Genomic DNA, 19,269 nt, shown 5'->3' with positions numbered 1-19,269 from the left:
TCGAAATAATCCGGAGCCCTTCACTACGGCGTCCCTCATAGCCTGAGTCACTTTGGGACGTTAAACCACAATAAACCAAGGAATATTAGTATTTATTTTCTTAGTTTTAATACGAACAAATCGTTGGATGCAATCGTTGACAAGACATTAAAAGTAATTAGCAAGAAAATTTACGTCATGGCTTGCTGATAAAACAAAGACCCTATCGAAATGATCAGCTAAAACATCAATAATGAAATTGTCGTCCGCACGAGTGAAGTCAAGAAAAGTAGTAAACAAATAGGGCGATTTGGAAATTGGACATGAGAGTGAAACGAACACGCCTTTGTGGCCTAAGTGTCCATCGATTACTTCGCAAGAGAAGGCATTTTTGGCCAAAGTAGCGCTTAGAAAAACTAAGCTGAGGATGGAATTCGGCCTAGTAGCACTAGATACAACCTAAGTTAGTCCAAATAATAAGGATATGTTTATTAGTTCTCTACAAACTGCCATGTCACGACGAAATGCAGACAACGATGGCCAGTGGATGCCAGGAGTTTTGCTCCATGCAGATAAATCTTGATGGAGTAATGTTGATCTTGCTCATGAAATTTGCGACAGCATGAAGGATATCAACGGAAGAGCCAGGTGGACAATAAATAAAACTGATTAGAATACTAATAAGCTTATCGATAGGATCGCTTGTTTCCGGCTTGAGATTGTGGGGTGCACATGAAGGGGTTCATATTCAATGGTGAAATGCGCTGTCTTGAAACGAGAAACTCTGGTTTCAACAGTACTTTGGGAAGTACACTTTCCTCTGGTGTCTGTGACGTCTTAGTGTGAGTGCCTTGTTCAATCTTTCCCCGAAGAAACAAACTTCACACAACGAAACTCTGAAGATTGGAAACTTGCTTGTGCTTCTGGTATCTCAGATTGTACGTGAAATCAGAAATTGCGCATATATTCACACAGCTCTTCCATAACGACGAGTATGTTTTTGCAGGCTAGTTGGTGCCTAAGCATTCTGGGTTTTTTGCGCAAAAGACACGACACAAAAGAAACGAGGTAGACAGGACAAGCGCTTACTAACAACTCAGGTGTTTATTGACGGAACATTTGCTTAAATACAGCAGCTGCTCTTATCAAGCATGAAGAGGAAAAGAAGAGACTTCGCATACGTATATATCTCAGACCAGCACAGATCCCATCATCGCACGAGTGAATGCATGTTTTGAGCTCCAATTTTGCGCAAGATAACTGATTTCTTTTTTTGAGAGCAAAATTGAAGGATTGCTGACACACGAGTTACCCGATTTTCCTATCTCATTAGCCTCAATTATCTCTCTTCCAAGTTGTGCCTTGCACCGGCGCAGTACTGACGTTTTACTGCGCCAGTACTGCGCCGGTGCAAGACACAACTTGGAAGAGAGATAATTGAGGCTAATGAGATAGGAAAATCGGGTAACTCGTGTGTCAGCAATCCTTCAATTTTGCTCTCAAAAAAAGAAATCAGTTATCTTGCGCAAAATTAGAGCTCAAAACATGCATTCACTCGTGCGATGATGGGATCTGTGCTGATCTGAGATATATACGTATGCGAAGTCTCTTCTTTCCCTCTTCATGCTTGATAAGAGCAGCTGCTATATTTAAGCAAATGTTCCGTCAATAAACACCTGAGTTGTTAGTAAGCGCTTGTCCTGTCTACCTCGTTTCTTTTGTGTCGTGTCTTTTGCGCAAAAAACCCAGAATTCCATAACGAGATTTCAAGCTTTCTTGTGGTACCAGATTCGTTTTTCCATCGCAAATGGAAAGGGCCGAAGCCAGGAACACAGCACCCCCTCACACAGTCCGCAGCGTTCGTCGTCCACCTTCGTTGTTAATCCCACATTCAATTCAATTTATTTCACATTTTTTGCAAGAGTACAGAAAATGCGAGGGCATGCAACAAAGAGCTACTGATCTGCAGTCTGACGAAGGTTGCTGTCCCCATATTTGACAGTTTGAAGGACGTTGACATACAGCTTCTCATCGAAACATTTATCGATGTCTGGATTAAAAGCAGGGATCACTTATACACGTGTTGCAGGAACTCACATTGGACACAATCAAGCTTAGTATTCATAGGCGTACATGGGACATATTACAAGCATTAAGGCATAACTAATAACACTACTAGACATACATCGGTGCATATGTGACATACTACAAAGCTACCCAGGCACATGGCATGTCATGTCACCATAATACACATAATAAAAAACGCACCATGCTGTAATCTCTCCGCAGAAAATAATAAACAAAGTTACATAAGACTTCATAGAAAAAAATATAAGGGAAACAACATACAGCCACCATTAGATGCAGGACACATGAATTATCGATACAATCGCAACAAATTGTCACTGAGGACCGGCAGTTAATTACATTACTAGGCTAAGTGGCGAGATCGGTGCTAGAAATCAGACATTCTTTCCAGTCTTTTCTTCAGATATTTTTATATCTAAATTTACATCCTGTAAATGCATCATCATCATCAGCCTTAATACGCCCACTGCAGGGCAGAGGCCTCTCTCATGTCTCTCCAATTAACCCTGTCCTTCGCCAGCCGCGACCACCATATTCCTGCAAATTTCTTAATCTCCTCCGCCCACCTAATTTTCTGCCGCCCCCTGCTACGCTTGCCTTCTCTTGGAATCCACTCCGTTACCCTTAAGGACCAGCGGTTATCTTGCCTTCGCATTACATGCCCTGCCCAAGCCCACTTCTTCCTCTTGATTTCAACTAGGATATCATTAACGCGCGTTTGTTCTGTCACCCACTCCGCCCGCTTCTGATCTCTTAACGTTACACCTATCATTTTCTTTTCCATAGCTCGCTGCGTTGTCCTTAACTTAAGCTGAACCCTCTTTGTTAGCCTCCACGTTTCTGCCCCATAGGTGAGTACCGATAAGATACACCTGTTGTATACTTTTCTCTTGAGGGATATTGGTAAACTGCCATTCATGATCTGAGAGAATCTGCCATATGCGCTCCACCCCATTCTTATTCTTCCAGTTATTTCCCTCTCATGATCTAGATCAGCTGTCACTACCTGCCCTAAGTAGACGTATTCTCCTACTACTTATAGCACCGCGCCATCAATTGCGAACTCCTGTTCCCTTGCTAGGTTGTTGAATATTACTTTGGTTTTCTGCATGTTAATTCTTAACCCCACCGTTCTGCTCTGCCTTTCTAATTCATTGATCATACTTTGCAGTTCATGTTCTGACTGACTTAGCAAGGCAATGTCATCAGCGAATCGCAAATTACTTAGATATTCTCCATTAACTCTTATCCCCAACTGTTCCCATTTCAGGCCCCGGAATACCTCCTGTAAACAGGCAGTGAATAGCATAGGCGAGATCGTGTCTCCCTGCCTGACACCTTTCCTTATTGGAATTTTATTACTGACTTTATGGAGAACAATGGTAGCTGTGCAATCGTTATAAATATCTTCCAATATTTTCACATAGCACTCTTCTACACCCTGATTCCGCAATGCCTGCATGACTGCTGAGGTTTCCACTGAGTCGAATGCTTTCTCGTAATCAACGAACGCTATGCATAGGGGCTGGTTATTGTGATAACGCAGCAAGTCGGCCGACACGCCCACATGTGTATCTGGCGCGACCATCGCTGAGCGTGAACCGTGTGACGTCACCTATCAGTATATATGTACGCCTGCTTGGAATAAAGCGATCCCATTTCCCTGGCATGCCTTGGTCTTGACGTTATAACAATTGGCGACGAGGCGGTCTACGCGCCTACGTAGGCAACGGAAGATCGAGCAGCAGGCGAGCAGGATCCTCGTCCAGCGAGCGTTCGCGGGGAAAGTACGTGCTCTTGGGGTACGACTACCGCCTACAGACGCTCACGGACGCCGTCAGCTACGTTTGTGCTCCTCGCAGGACAGCATCGCTTAAGCGGCCACCGGTCCCACAGCCAACAGCAGTCCGAGCGGGACAGCTCTTCGGAGGAAACAGATGAGTAGCGAACTTCTGTACATCTTTCAAGATGCCATCAGTGGGGAAGATATCGGACTTCGACCCTAAAACGCAAAACTTCGAGTCGTACTTGGAACGGTTTGAGCACTTTTTAACGGCAAATGGCATAGCCAATGAGAAGCGCCTCTCCGTCTTCTTGACAGTGATAGGCCCGGAGGCTTATGAAGTACTAAGAAGTATCACGGTGCCGAAATCACCGGGAGAAAAGTCGTATGAAGAAGTTAAAGGTCTCCTGAAAGAGCACTACAGCCCCAGAAGCTCCGTCATAGCAGAGCGATGCAAGTTTAACAGACGCATACAACAAGAGGGGGAAAGCGTCGAAGGGTTCATTGTAGAACTTAAACACTTGGCCAGGAAGTGCGATTACGGCGAATTCTTGGAAGATGCCCTTCGAGACAGGCTGGTTGCCGGCATACGGGATGAAGAGACTCAGCGTACTCTGTTCGCGGAACGAGACTTGACGTTTAAGAGCGCATGCCAAATCGCCCTAGACAGGGAACTAGCAGTGCGAGACAGTGCGCAAATGCGCTCGAGAGAGCAAACGGCATCGGTGCACGTCATGAAAGGCCGACCGCGTCAAGACTGGAGGCAAGCCAAACCCCAGAAGGGTCAAGGCAGCAAGAGCGAGAAATGTGAAAGATGCGGGAGGGGACACTCGTCGGAAGTTTGTTGGTACAAAAACTCTGTTTGTCGCGAGTGTTCCAAAGTGGGTCACTTGAGAAATATGTGTCCGGCTGCTAGGGCGAAATCGAAACGGACGCATGCCCTCGAATGTTCCGAGGAAGGCTCTGAGAATGAACTGTATCAATTGGTTAACTCAAACCAATCGTGTTATGAAGTGGGCGTTAACATTGAGGGGCGCACGCTGAATATGCAAATTGACACGGGAGCAGCCGTCACAATTGTTCCAGAACAAGTGTACCAGTCTCGCTTTTCGCACGTAAAATGTGAGCCGTGCAAAATGTCTCTTCGCACGTATACTGGGGAGCAGTTACAACTTAAAGGACAGTGTGACGTGGCTGTTCGATACAATGATCAGAGCATGACGCTACCTGCCATTGTTGTAAGGGACAACGGAAGGCGGTTACCAGCACTGCTTGGACGGAATTGGCTAGAACGTCTGAAACTTGACTGGTTGGAAATTGGGCAGGTGACACTCGAGGACAGAGTGGCGGTTCTAAAGCAGAAGTACCCGTCCGTATTCTCAGGCAGATTAGGAACAATACAGAAATTCCAAGCAAAGGTTGTTATGCAACCGGGCACTGTTCCTGTTTTTTGCCGCGCCAGGCCTGTACCGTTTGCACTGCAAGAAAAGGTCGAGCAGAAACTGTTGGAGCAAATCGAAACAGGCATGCTGCAGCCAGTGATGCGCAGCGACTGGGCAACGCCACTAGTCACGGTATTAAAAGAAGACGGCAGTATCAGGTTATGTGGGGATTACAAGACAACCGTAAATCCCTCACTGAAAACAGATCATTACCCGCTACCCAGACCGGAGGATTTGTACACTGCTTTAGCAGGAGGGAAGGTGTTTTGTGTGCTAGACCTTTCGTCGGCATACCAGCAATTGCCACTTACTCCCGAGTCCCGACCTTTTTTGACTGTAAACACTAGTCTCGGGTTGTTTGAATTCCAACGCCTACCTTACGGTGTGGCCAGTGCGCCGGCAATATTCCAGTCAATGATGGACGAGGTGCTTCATGGCATCCCGCACGTGGGATGTTACATCGATGACGTGATCGTGACTGGACATGACACGGCAGACTGCCAGAAGACACTGGAGCGTGTCTTGCAGCGCTTGAGCGAATATAACATCACTCTCAATGTGAACAAATGCCGCTTCTTTCAGAAATCGGTCACGTACTTGGGTCACACGGTAACTGAAGAAGGTATTTACCCTACGGACGCCAAGAAAAGGGCAATCTTGGAAGCACCGGAGCCGACCACCGTGACAGAGCTTAAAGCATATTTGGGCATGTGGAATTTTTATTCCAAATTTTTTAAGAACGCCTCGACTGTAGCGGAGCCGCTTTATCGGCTGTTAAAGAAAGATCACAAATGGTCTTGGACGAAGCAGTGTAGCGATGCATTTAATGATACGAAAGTCCTACTGACCAGCAGCAGGGTGCTGGCATTCTATGACGTCAGGAAACCGCTCGCAATGCTTTGCGATGCATCGTCATATGGCTTAGGAGCAGTTATCTTTCACGAGACGGCTGAGGGCGATGAGAAACCAATCGCATTTGCGTCGCGTACGCTTACAGAAGCAGAAAAAAAGTATGCACAGTGTGAGCGCGAGGCTTTGGCCTTAATTTTTGGACTCAAGAAATTTCATAGGTACCTGTACGGCAGAGAATTCACCATATACACAGATCACCAGCCATTACTTGGTATCCTCGGGCACGACAAACGTGTTCCAACTATGGCGGCCGCACGTATGCAGAGCTGGGCTATAATGCTTGCAGCTTACAGATACCGACTGAAGTTTAGGAAGGGAAAAAATGCAGAAGTGGCCGACGCCTTGTCAAGATTGCCCCAGCCGGTACCCGCGAAATACGAGGCATCCGAATGTTTGTCAGTGTTTCAATGCCTTCCGCTGACAGCTGTCGAGATAGCAAAAGCCTCAGAGAGAAGCTTAACGCTGAGCCGGGTGGCACACTTCACGTTGAACGGGTGGCCTAGAGATTGTGCAGACGATTTAAAAGCTTACTATGTTCGCCGTGACGAACTATCGCTGGAGCAGGGGTGCGTAACCTGGGGTGTAAGAGTTGTAGTTCCGGAGCAACTGAGGGAACGTGTGCTAACCATGCTACATGAGGAGCACCCGGGGACCAGCCGCATGAAAATGCTCGCGCGAAGTTTTGTCTGGTGGCCCGGGATCGATTTAGCGATTGAACAGTACGTGCAGCGATGCAAAATCTGCCAAGCAGTTCAACCTGCGTCCCGGCCGGTCCCTCTCCACCCTTGGCCATACCCCGCGCACAGCTGGTCACGCGTGCATGTGGATTTTGCACAGAAAGAAAGAAACGTGTTCCTCGTACTGGTAGACTCGTTCTCAAAATGGATTGAAGTATGGCCAATGCCCTCAACGTCTGCATTAAAAACCATTGAGAAGATTAGGGGTGTTTTTGCCGCTTACGGCTTGCCTGATGTATTGGTGAGCGACAACGGGCCACAGTTTACGTCAGCGGAGTTCACTGACTTCCTGAGCACCAACGGTGTAAAACACGTGCGTACCCCGCCTTATCATGCCGCATCCAATGGGGCTGCAGAAAGAACTGTACAAACCGTGAAAAAGGCTTTGCTGAAGCAGGTACTTGAAAGCGAGGCATCACATACGAAGCTGACGATTCAAGAAAGAATTGATAGCTTCTTCATGGCTTATCGTAACACACCAAGTAGTGTGACGGGCAAATCACCCGCTGAACTTTTTTTGAAGCGTCAGCCACGCGTCAAACTTTCTTTACTCAAGCCTAATTTTGCAAAGACCATGCAACACAAACAGGAGCAGTTAAAGGCACAGCGCGATTTGGTTCGTGGGCAAGAGCGCGCGTTTGTTGTGGGCGACCGTGTGTTTGTGAAAACTGTGCGCGGTGACAGTGTTGCCTGGGAAGAAGGTGTGGTGTCCCAGGTTGTCAGTGCTGTGACATACGTGGTGCAAGTGCGCGGTGGATTGCGCTTCACGCATGCCGATCACCTGCGTCCTCTGCACGCCGACCCCAGCTCTACTCCTCCGCCCAAGAATGTGGGTGCTAAGACAACCCGACCGGTTGAAGTGTCCTCATCCCTGCCTGACACGGACTTGTCACTGTCGCCATCGGAGCCCGCCAGTGGCGCAGCTGACACGCCGGACGGATCAACCCAGCCGGCCACGGTGGAGCCTGCTCCGCAGGAGCAGTCCGAGGCTCCCTTGGCCAACGCGCCAACACTATCTGCGCCAACACTATCTGCACCACCAGGGGAGGAGCCAGCGCTGCGTAGAAGTGCTCGCGTGCGAAGACAACCAGACTGGTATCGACCCCAGAACTTTTGAGTGATGGCTTGTAACTAAATTAAGCGGGAAAGAGTGTGATAACGCAGCAAGTCGGCCGACACGCCCACATGTGTATCTGGCGCGACCATCGCTGAGCGTGAACCGTGTGACGTCACCTATCAGTATATATGTACGCCTGCTTGGAATAAAGCGATCCCATTTCCCTGGCATGCCTTGGTCTTGACGTTATAACAGTTATATTCTGCGCATTTCTCTATCACCTGATTGATTGCGTGAATATGGTCCATTGTCGAGTATCCTTTACGAAAGCCTGCCTGGTCCTTTGGTTGATTGAAGTCTAAGGTTGTCCTTATATAACAGTTTTGAAAGACAATTTGCTATCCTCTTGCACCCTTGGTTAGTTCTAGAAATTGGCAGCGTTCAACTCTTCCTGTGCTTGATGTCGTATGAAAGTTGCGATGTTTTTGTCAGGTCGCGCTGTTCGAGAAGTAGTTGCGAGAATGCTTCGAGCTGTGTTGGTATTTTAGCAAAATGGTTGAATTTGTATATGTGTAATTTGTACATACTACTGTGTAGTACATAGAGGGGGCGTTGGGGGGGGGGGGGTGTTCTTAAATGCGCTTGAGTTCGAAGCATTTTTTACTGAGCCGTTCACACGAACCTCTTCACACTGCACTCCAGCGATTTGTCGCTCTTTCCAACTAAAAGCTTTCCCTCTCGAGGATGGACTTCCTTATTGCCGAATCATTCCTCAGGTGCCCCTGTTTGTACGAAGCGAACAACGTAAGGGTGCAAGAGTTCTTCCAAGGAGAGCAACCAACAGCCGAAAAAAAATTGGGGCCTGTTGTGGGACCGAACTATTGTTTCGTCCGTTGGAAGCAGGCGCGGTTTAGTATAGCGTTAGCGTGATAGCGGACCTAAGAAAAATTACGTTAGCGTACCGCAAGCAACTTATCCCCACACACAGTTTTAGTATAGCGTTTTGAAAACGTTAAACGCCGTCTGCTTGACAGGGATGCGAACGGTCCTTCTAAAATGGTCGACACTGCCGCTAACTTGCCAAAGTATAATATTTCAGAGTTTTTTAAGCGAATTATTACTGCAGCGCTTATTTTCACCTTCAAAATAACTCCGGAACTGCAATAAAGTAAAATAAATACGTAAAACAGTGGCGCCATCTAGTAAAGGCAGTGTTAACTACAATCCATTCGAGCAAGAATATTTGCCATCACATGACGTCTAATCACTGATCTCCACTAGGTGGCTGGATGCCGCATTCCCGCTTTCGGAGACGAGCGCGAGTGAAGCCACCGGAAGTTGGACCGCTTGTCCCGGAAGTCGGGTGTCTGCTGTGTATTTCAATGCAAAAAGTCGCGACTTTCGCCCTTTCGTTCTCAGTTTTTTGCGCTGTTCTCGAGTAATGTCTGCTGTTATATGAAAAGAACAAGCAAGCTGAACGCGAGAAATGTGAGCATTGTGTGGAGAACCCTGTAATTTCTGCGAAAGCGAAGAAAACAGGCATGCAGGTCTCACCCTGCCTCGGCAAAGGGGTACGTGCATTGAACACTATGTTCTTGCCTGGTTCCTGTCTTCCGAGCGTAAAGGAGAAGTTGTGGAATGACGATGAGGCTAGGTCTGCTTAAAACCGAATTTTCGTGCAGGAAAGAAAAGGCACAGCGCGAGAGGAATGACTGACAAGAAAGACGAATGCTGCAGTGCGCGTGAGAAGCGCTGTTAGAAGTCAAATGCACCAAGCACCACGAATTAAAGCCCATTCAGGCTTAACTTGCTCCAATACGAATCAGTACTATCGCGCTCAATATGAGTTGCAACGCGCGGTCATCGACCGGGGCTCGTTCCGTGGTGTGCCTCCTCCAAACAGTCGCTCGGAATTCTGGGAGAAACTTTTTCCTGAGCGGGGGTGCTGTTGTTTCCTGGAACAGCAGTTTCCCACAGAATTCCGAGCGACTGTTTAGAGGAGGCACACCACGGAACGAGCCCCGGTCGATGGCCGCACGTTGCAACTCATATTGAGCGCGATAGTACATGACATGCTCCGTCGAAAAAGCAGTACCATACCTTTTGGAGGCGCTAATGTGAACCAACCGAACACCGTCGACACCTCACAAGATAAGTAGCCTAGCCCTCGCTCCTTCGCTAAATATAATTCGGTAAAATGGTCGCTGCGAAGTAAGCTGTCTGGTGAATGTTTCAACCTATTCTTTCTTATATTTATCCCCCATTGATAGCATAACTTGGGCTTGAGCGTGGGAACAAGCATCACAGTAAAGAGCAGAGTTGGCGAAGCTAGGCAAACGGGACGACACCGAGCCGAGTAGACGAGGCTCCATACTTGCTGCGTGTAGCGACGTCCTGTCGTCTGCTAGTGTAGTCCCATTGAGATGCAATGGGCCCTTATTTTCGAAACGTTTTTCCCGAAGACTTCGCTGGTCTCCTCACTCAGTTGATGACGCAACAGGTAGGCATTGTCATGTAAAAAGACGAGAACGACGAAAAGACGAAATGCTAAGTAGGAAAACAAAACTGGAACTGAAAAACCGTGCTGAGGTTCGATTTCATGCACTGCCAAAGGCTGACTTCCGGGACAAGGCCACTTACTTCCGGTGGCTTCACTTTCGGGCATAGAGTTTCTTACTATTACCTAGGGTGCGTTCCAATTCTCTAGACGTCCAACAAGACGTCTAGTGTGACGTCTAGGAAGCCGTCTACATGTCTACATTTTGGAACGTGTCTACGTGTCTACTTCACGCGCCATCTTGCGGCAGACAAATTGAACTAAAATTTACGAATAAATGCACTCCGATGTTAATAAAAATTATTAATAAAACAATTTAAAAACGTGCGTTTAGTGGGTCTCTAGTTTTTTTTTGTAATAATGGTGTGTGTTTTATTCGCATTGTGTAAATTACACGATAGGTGGCAGAGCCTCTCGTCGCTTGTAGCAGACGCTTCTAGCAGACGCTTGTAGGAGACGCGCAATGTTCCCGCTCTCGGAAGACGACGCGATTCTGCTTTTATTATTGATGTTAAATTTATCATGTTCCTCCAGTATGCTCGTCCAGATGGTCCTATCACGGAGAAACCGAAGGGTAAGTACCTCTTTTCCTGCGTTTCATGGCTGGCGGTACTCGTTCTCCGTAATGCGCGCGCTTTGCCGCTCTCCATTTGACCGTTCCCGCCGCCATTTGAGTTCGGGTGCAGGGGTACATATGGAGGTATTGCTGTAAAAACATCACGGGGGTCACGACTCGCTGTGGCAGGTGCAGTATTTTCGTCTGCTTGCATAGCGCTAGTCGAGGTCGAGAGACTAGTACCAGTTTTTCCTGCCATACAATTGGTTGCTTCATAATTATGCAGAGGACGGTTTGAATGAAACGCATGTATTGTCTCAAAAAAAAAAAGGCTCAAAATATGAAGGTTTGTCCAGTGTACTGGCGAAAATGATCATCAGGAGCTACACACCTCACTGAATTATGTCAAATGCAGTTGGTATGCCTTTGCTTAACAATGTTATTGTGACAGTCCTCTTTGTAATTCAGCATTGTGACGGCTTTCTTTATTTTACAGGGCAGAGGTCCCTACTGCTGCCTAACGCAGAGGTCAATACTCCTTGAATACCTCCACAATCAGGAGCTTGACTTCAAGCATCACTTCAGAATAACTCGAGAGTCCTTCCGAGAGATGATGAACCTGCTGTGGGCTGACCAACCTACAAGGACCCACGGATGGAGCAGAGAGGTGCACCTCCTGGTCTTCCTGTTCTGGCTTGCGTGCGGAACCTCTTATCGTGTGGTGGGGGCTTGTTTTAATGTCCCAAGGACCACCACTTTCCGAATGGTCACCTCTGCACTTGACCTCGTTATAAAGAAGCTGGACAGAATGGTGTATTTTCCCAAACCAAATGAACTCCCACAAATCGAGGCAGGATTCAAAGCCCTTTCTGGGAATGAGCGCTTTGATGGCTTTGTGGGAGCAATTGATGGCTGTCACGTGAGAATTGAAGCACCTGAGAGTATGCACCAGGATTATTTCTGCAGGAAGCACTTTTATTCAATTCAACTGCAAGCAGTCTGCGACCATCGTGGCATATTCTTGGATATTTTCACGGGGTACCCTGGCAGCGTCCATGACGCCAGAGTACTCAGAAACAGCCCGCTGTACATTGACAGCCTTTATCCACCTGCGGGATACGCCCTCTTAGGGGACTCCGGGTATCCAAATTTAACATCACCAGTCGCCATCACCACACCCTACAAGGACGCACGCAGCCCTGTTGAGATCCGATTCAACAAGGCTCATGCGAGAGCACGCAGTATTGTTGAGCGAGCTTTTGGTTTAATGAAGGTTTGGTTTAGTTTGGTTTATGGGGTTTAAAGTCCCAAAGCGACTGAGGCTATGAGAGACGCCGTAGTGAAGGGCTCCGGAAATTTCGACCACCTGGGGTTCTTTAACGTGCACTGACATTGCACAGTACACGGGCCTCTAGAATTTCTCCTCCAAAGAAATTCCAGCCGCCGCGGCCGGGATCGAACCCGCGTCTTTCGGGTCAGCAGCCGAGCACCATAACCGCTGAGCCACCGCGGCGGCGGTTTAATGAAGGGCCGCTGGAGATGTGTGTTTACTAAGTCTCTTGAAGTCTCGGTGCGAAAGGCGCCAGACGTTGTGGCTGCTTGCGCAGCAATGCACAATGTGTGCATGAGAATGCATGATGAAGCGCCAGAGGAGCTCTCAGACAATGACAGGGAGACAGACGCCCCAGATGATGACACAGAGCAAACGCGCCATGAACATGATGCCTCACAATTTAGAAATGAATTAGCTGCCAGGCTTTCCTGTCCTACAGCAGCCGGTGATCACGATTACCATGTTGTGATTTAAATCAGATTATTCACACTAATTGGTTTGTTCAATTACGGCAGATTGGCAAGTCTAAAAATTAACATGCAGAAAACCGCAGTAATGGTTAACAGTCCAGCAAGGAAACAGCAGTTCGCAGTTGGTAGCCAGGTGCTGGGAGTAGCAAGGGAACATGTCTACTTGGGGCAGGTAGTGACCACTGACCCAGATCATGAGAGGGGAATAACTAGAAGAATAAGAATCGGGTGGAGCGCATGTGGCAGGTTCTCTCAGATCATCAATGGCAGTTTACTATTATCCCTCAAGAGAAAAGTATATAACAGCTGTATCTTAACGATAATCACCTGTGGAGCAGAAACGTGGAGGCTAACAAAGAGGGTTCAGCTTAAGTTAAGGACAACGCAGCGAGCTATGGGAAGAAAAATGATAGGTGTAACGTTCTGAGATCACAAGAGAGCGGAGTAGGTGAGAGAACAAACATTCTAGTTGAAATCAAGAGGAAGAAGTGGGCTTGGGCAGGGCATGCAATGCGAAGGCAAGATAACCGCTGATCCTTAAGGGTAACGGAGTGGATTCCAAGAGAAGGCAAGTATAGCAGGGGGCGGCAGAAAGTTAGGTGGGTGGATGAGATTAAAAAAGTTTGGGGAGTACGGTGGCCGCAACTGGCAAAGGACAGGGTTAACTGGAGAGACATGGGAGAGGCCTTTGCCCTGCAGTGGGTGCAGTCAGGCTGATGGTGATTCACACTACACACAAAAAGCCTTTCAATAGCTTTATTTCCTTTTTACAATATTCAGAAATAAAATTATTGCACATTACAAAAAAAAATTACAAACACTTATGTCATTCCTTCCCCACATAGCCCCAGGCAGTAATTTACATAGGAACAAAGTGGTAGTTGTCTGTAAATATAACATTGGGACATTAACAACAAAACAACAGCACAGGATATATTATTGAAAACACCTATGCACACTTCATTGCAGTATTTTTTTCAGTAGTATAGTGATTGGCGACATTCAATACGCATTTTAGAAGGTATAAATGAACAATACATATACCAACTGTAAAATATTGAGTGTATACCGTAAACAGGACACTGCTGATCTATGAAAAGCAAAATTCTGTAACGACACATTGTTCTCCTTGCCAAACTGCAAGTAAGAAGCATGTTGTTTGTCTTCTCGGCTTAACTATTGCACTCAGCTACTGCACTATGGTCTCAGGAACGCTTACAAGATTTACCGCAATAAATAACAGAACAGGGCACCGCAACAATTTTAGAATTGTCACATTTGCTCACGCAAGTTAAAAAAACATCAAAACACTACATGTTTGAATCCTTAGGTATTTAACACATTTTTGGCTTTAGAAATGCTGCGTCACATTCATCTGCTTTACATTTGTTTGTCTTTGTTGTTCGTTGCCTTTTTTGTTTAATCTCGGATTGCTGTGCATGCGCTGGTATACTATACACCGTTCATGTTGCCATAGGATGCCCTATCTGCAGTTTTGATTTTAAGGCCTCCTGCTGTACATGCACCCTAAAAGCATGCACTGTACCACAAATCTGAAATAACAATGTTAAAAAAAGTTACACAAAAACACCCATTAACTTCAGGATTCAAGAAATCTTAAATGCAGCTCAACTTTATACTTCAAGCCCCTTGCAGTGTATACAAAAAAGGTAAACCTACTGCCTCACACCACAGCATGAGAATGAAATTCTGATAGCCATTCTAAACAAACAGCATCAATTATGATACTGTTTTTTCTGGTACAGTGTACGTGTGCATTTACTTCTTAGTTGTTTCTATTGTTTACCTTATGGCCCTGATTTAAGTGCTGCTTCATTTCTTCTGTTATGCTTCATCTTTTCTTTGTGTACATTACCCATTTGTGACCCACCTCAAGTAAAACTAGGCCTGTGTACGTGTGCATTTACTTCTTAGTTGTTTCTATTGTTTACCTTATGGCCCTGATTTAAGTGCTGCTTCATTTCTTCTGTTATGCTTCATCTTTTCTTTGTGTACATTACCCATTTGTGACCCACCTCAAGTAAAACTAGGCCTGTGTGTCAAACTTTGTTTCAGAGGTCATGTCATTAGGATACAGATGCGTTCAGTTTCTTATTTTTGTTTTGTGTGCTCACTAGTATGTGTATGCCTCTGTGATAGATTAAAAAAACTCAGTTGAAAGTTAGCACTGTGTACTGTCTCTGTATCAATATCGATAATTTGTGGTGCAGTGCATTAGAGGTGTTTGTAGTGCTGGATTAATAAGAAAATAAATCGAACCGAAGTCATAACCTGCCACATGAAGCAATCTCAATGCCAACTCAGTCAAAGGTCATCGAAATTTTCAATGGCTGTCCAGATGCACTGCTGCCACACGACCAATTTAGAAGATCACTGACTAGTGATTTTTGTGCATCGTTGGCCCACCACCGCTGTCTATCGGTTGTGCCGAACTGTGAAGCATCTTTTTAAACCGAGCAAACTACCAATTAAAAATAGCATTTACTCCAATGTTCATCTGATTTTATTACTGCTTTACTTCATATTTTTTACTCACTGCTACCTCTAGTACCACCTATTAGATCCCGAGCTTGCTACTCAATGATCATTGGAATTCGCCGTATGACAGCGGTGGCGGATCTGGATGGTCCTCAAAAATTTAGATCACCACTGACTCAATGAGCATGAAGGTTCTCCATGTGACAGGGTATTACATTTTTTAAGAATTTTAAGAGTTCTTTGACACGAAAAAGTCAAGGATTCTAGACATGATTTCAGTCTGTCGTTCGATGTTATTGAGCAGACGTTCTTCTATGTCAGCAGAACGTCGGCGTCTTTTTTTCGGCTGCTCCTCACGTGGCGGTGGCTCAGGATCCTTGGTATAACAAAAGAGCGATTAGTAAGCCCTGAACTCTCAAAAAGTTCGGAAGAGGCAGGCAGACTGCAGGCTTCGATGCGATGTGTAGAAATTCTCAAGGTTTGAAGAATCAGGCTAGGAGAAAAGAAAGGAGGACAGCTTGGCCATGCAAATACCGTTGTCAGCTACAAACCTCTCCTTCAGCCGGCCGTTCAGCCACACTGCCACCAGCAACACTGCCAGCGCCTCGGGCTGATGAAATGAGGCGTGGTGGACAAATGATCGGCCGGCCACTCATGCCGTCATCAATCAGCTTGAAATACGGCCAGTCCAGTTTGCCGTCCTCACTGCCCGCCCCAGTCGGGGGATTCTTGAGCTCCTGGGAGCAAAAAGCCTTGAACATTAAGCTTAATAGTGCTCAACGTCTGGATTATTCAAGCCAAGAGAAAGGTACATGCACAGTTTGCATTAGATATATCACGTGCTACAGCAGATTTTTGTCCAACTTGCCTTGTACTTGCTCAGCAAATTGAGCCACTTCTTTCGGCACTGTTCTGGTGTGGCTCCCCTCAGCTGCAGCTCGTCAATGATTCGACTGAGATGCAGTAAAAGTTCACAGGTAGGTGATAATGCACAAAACGAGGCAATTTCGACAACACTTGAGGCTCAGGCTTTGCTGCCTCATGGAATAAATGATGAGAAGTTCTTGTTGCAGGGCGTGCTGGTGCATATTCAGGAAAGACAACGGAGCGCAAAAGTGCGAATACAGACGAAGTGAGGGGAAAGGACGAGCGCTATCCTGTTCCCTCACTACGAGCGTGTTCGTATTTTAGCGCTCCTGTGTCTTTGTTTGAATAAACAATGGAACGGGATATTCCTCGGTCGAGCACCTATATGTGGCCACATAATCCTCAGAAAGTGAGCTCGTATGTATACGCTATCGCAAGTGAGCACTAGATTTTATGCGCTGTGCTGTTGCAGGAAGGAGTGTATTTATTTACTACACGCTGCGAACCGCAGCATTGGCGCACATAGGCGGGGGTTTTGCAGTAAACAAAAGGGCAACAATAACTACCTGAGCAACAGAAAATGCCCGAGACAAAGGTGCATTGCACAAAGAATGAACATGCATACATCAGATTAAATCTTGGCCTCAAATTATTTTTGCCTACTAACAGGTGTGCAGTCATGCTACGCGCTCACGCTTGTTTTTGTCACACCACTTACAGCCAGGCTTGTTTGGAAGAGTTCCTCTTCCCTGTAAATAGGCCCTCCAATTCAAAACGCTTTGCAATGAGGTGCTTCGTTTGTTCTTCTGAAACTGCAACCAAAAAATAAAACAAAAAGAGTTTAAGGCTACCAAACAGTAACAGGAAAAACACTGATGCGTGCCGTTAAAAGCGTCCGTTGTGGACCTCCAGGGGATGGGGAGGAGGCGACCCACACCAACACTTTAATCGTGTGCGGAACAAAAGGTGCAATACAGCTTGAATCGTCAGATTACAAACACACCAACAGCGTTCATCGCTACCGCTTTAGCAGACGATCTACCCCGCACGATTTCCTCCCGCGCGATTCACACATATAAGCTGCTATAGCAACCATAGGTCCATAAAGATTGCTTTATCGGCCGCCAGTTCCTAAAAAAATCAACTTAACGGAATGACTCACACTTGAAAGACTGTGCTTCTCCGGGCTCCAGTGCCCGCGAAGAGCCCGGCTCGCTCAGCTGATCCTCCATGTCCGCCATCTTTAGACAGGAAGTTAGCCTGCATCGATGTTGACTTCGGCGAAGCAGTCTTCTTAGACGGCTTTGTGAGAAATGGAACGCGTCTCAAAATGGCGGCTGTCCGGCAAGACGTCTAAGTAGACGTCTACTCGGGAGAATTGGAACGCACCCCTAGAGGGAAAGCTGGCGGCGCTGCACTTCAGCCACCATGGACGCCCAAAGCATCATGGGGCGGTGAGCTACTTGTTGCGGCACAGTCGTAATTTTTTGGGAACATGCAGTGGCACTACTAAGACGTTTCATTCCGAAAACGCTGTTCGTGTGTGCGCAGACGACTTTCGCGCGAACGCACTGGGCAAAACCCATAGTAGTGAAACCGCGACGACACACGACGCCAATAAAAGGTTTCACTTTTCCGAAATGCCATTAAAAAACCTCTTATAGTATTTATGCAACAACACCTTTTTTGAAAACATATTTACTTTTAAAAGTGCGCCTGTTAATTACGAAATATTAGTTTTTATAGTGTTCACTACTTGGCCAATAGGAGAGCGAGTCGTCTCTTATTTTGGGCAAACTTTGCACTTAAATGCTTTTCTGCTCGTGTGTTGCAATCATTAGACAAAATATTGAATGTTAGGACGTTTGTAGTTATCAAACAGCTTTATTTTTCTATTATTTTTTGGCCAAAAGTTGCAGTTCCGCAACAAGTAGCTCACCGCCCCATGATGCTTTGAGCGCCCATGATGGCTGAAGTGGTCTCGAGGGGTCGCCATGCAAACTCCCATAGACAGGCTGCCAGCTTTCCCTCTAGGTAATAGTAAGAAACTCTATGCTTTCGGGTGCCCGATGCGGCATCCAGCTCCCCTAGTGGAGATCAGTGCGTCTAATGTTCAAAAACTTCTGTAAATTTAATATAAACTCACTTTACATAATTTAAATTGTAATGAGGAAGATGAGCAGCGGCGGCCGCCGCTCCGATAGCGCGCGGCGCGATATCGCTGGCTGGATGACCGAAGCTCGGACCGGCATTTTGGCTAGCTGTCGCTAAGTTCCTTTCCCCGGAAATCCTGCTACAATTTGGTGGAGGTGCTGGGTATCGATCCCAGTACCTCTCGCACCGAGGTACTGGTACTCTATAAAACACGACGAAAAAGTTCAAAATCTATTTTTGTCTCGTTCCGGACGTTTGTGCTAGGTTTCGGCTGCGTTTCGGCCAGTTGCAGACGATAGCAGTGCAGCTTGAGGTTCCATTAGGCTTGCGCGCTCCAGAATCGAAAGCATATCTCAAAAATTGGGCTGAATTGCAGCTTAAACTTTATCGTCGAAGCAAGGTAAGTCATAGCGAAAAGCAACAACACCAATAGTTGCCGGTAAACATGCCGACCGGAATCGTAAAGAAGGCTGAATCGGCTGAAGCGGGCGGCTCTCTCTTGGAATGACGCCGCCATGTTTTCACGCTAAGGGCGCAAAAGCCGCACCTGCCGTAACGCTAACTTCTGAAAATTGCGTTCGTACGCTAACGCTATTTCTCCGTTAGCGTTCTGCGCATGCGCCATCTGGACCCGCTATTCCGCTATGCACGCAATCCTAAAACTGTAATATCCTAAGCTGGACGCAACGACTATGCATAAATTTGCGCACTCTAGACAGTAATTCACGCCTGCTGCAGTCGAACCACGGCATGCTTGATTGTGCTGGGTAACATGGCTTATAAGGAACAGTTGACTAGGACGTATGCGTTAAAGTTTAATGCGTTATCTCATGAC

The 19,269-nt window shown here is 46.6% G+C and overlaps 2 protein-coding genes across 2 annotated transcripts; one reads left to right on the top strand and one right to left on the bottom strand.

The window, feature by feature from the left end:
• The first annotated feature begins 3,958 nt into the window (after positions 1–3,958).
• LOC149345316 (uncharacterized) lies at positions 3,959–8,058 on the top strand. Its single transcript, XM_089547401.1, has 2 exons — positions 3,959–4,613; positions 7,626–8,058. The coding sequence occupies exons 1-2, from the start codon at positions 4,036–4,038 to the stop codon at positions 8,056–8,058; spliced, it is 1,011 nt and encodes a 336-aa protein (XP_089403527.1). The 5' UTR covers positions 3,959–4,035.
• A 5,909-nt stretch (positions 8,059–13,967) lies between these two features.
• On the bottom strand, positions 13,968–17,663 carry LOC149345315 (uncharacterized). Its single transcript, XM_089546581.1, has 5 exons — positions 17,443–17,663; positions 16,999–17,092; positions 16,282–16,366; positions 15,965–16,150; positions 13,968–15,789 (listed from the first exon to the last, which is right to left on the bottom strand). The coding sequence occupies exons 1-5, from the start codon at positions 17,519–17,521 to the stop codon at positions 15,643–15,645; spliced, it is 591 nt and encodes a 196-aa protein (XP_089402707.1). The 5' UTR covers positions 17,522–17,663; the 3' UTR covers positions 13,968–15,642.
• Positions 17,664–19,269: the final 1,606 nt, after the last annotated feature.

Source organism: Amblyomma mixtum, chromosome 5, assembly GCF_055824585.1.
Source record: "Amblyomma mixtum isolate Tamu chromosome 5, ASM5582458v1, whole genome shotgun sequence".
Lineage (NCBI taxonomy): Eukaryota > Metazoa > Arthropoda > Arachnida > Ixodida > Ixodidae > Amblyomma > Amblyomma mixtum.
This window is presented reverse-complemented; position numbering and strand designations above follow the sequence as displayed.

Bases quoted from the DNA above. Each gene is read 5' to 3' on its own strand.
- LOC149345315 (XM_089546581.1), bottom strand. From the start codon at position 17,521: ATGGCGGACATGGAGGATCAGCTGAGCGAGCCGGGCTCTTCGCGGGCA. The intron at 16,151-16,281 runs GCAAGTTGGACA...TTTTGCTCCCAG, and splicing joins ATTTGCTGAGCAAGTACAAG to GAGCTCAAGAATCCCCCGAC. The intron at 15,790-15,964 runs GTTTGTAGCTGA...TGTTATACCAAG, and splicing joins AACGGCCGGCTGAAGGAGAG to GATCCTGAGCCACCGCCACG.
- LOC149345316 (XM_089547401.1), top strand. From the start codon at position 4,036: ATGCCATCAGTGGGGAAGATATCGGACTTCGACCCTAAAACGCAAAAC. The intron at 4,614-7,625 runs GCAAGCCAAACC...GCGCGGTGACAG, and splicing joins CGACCGCGTCAAGACTGGAG to TGTTGCCTGGGAAGAAGGTG.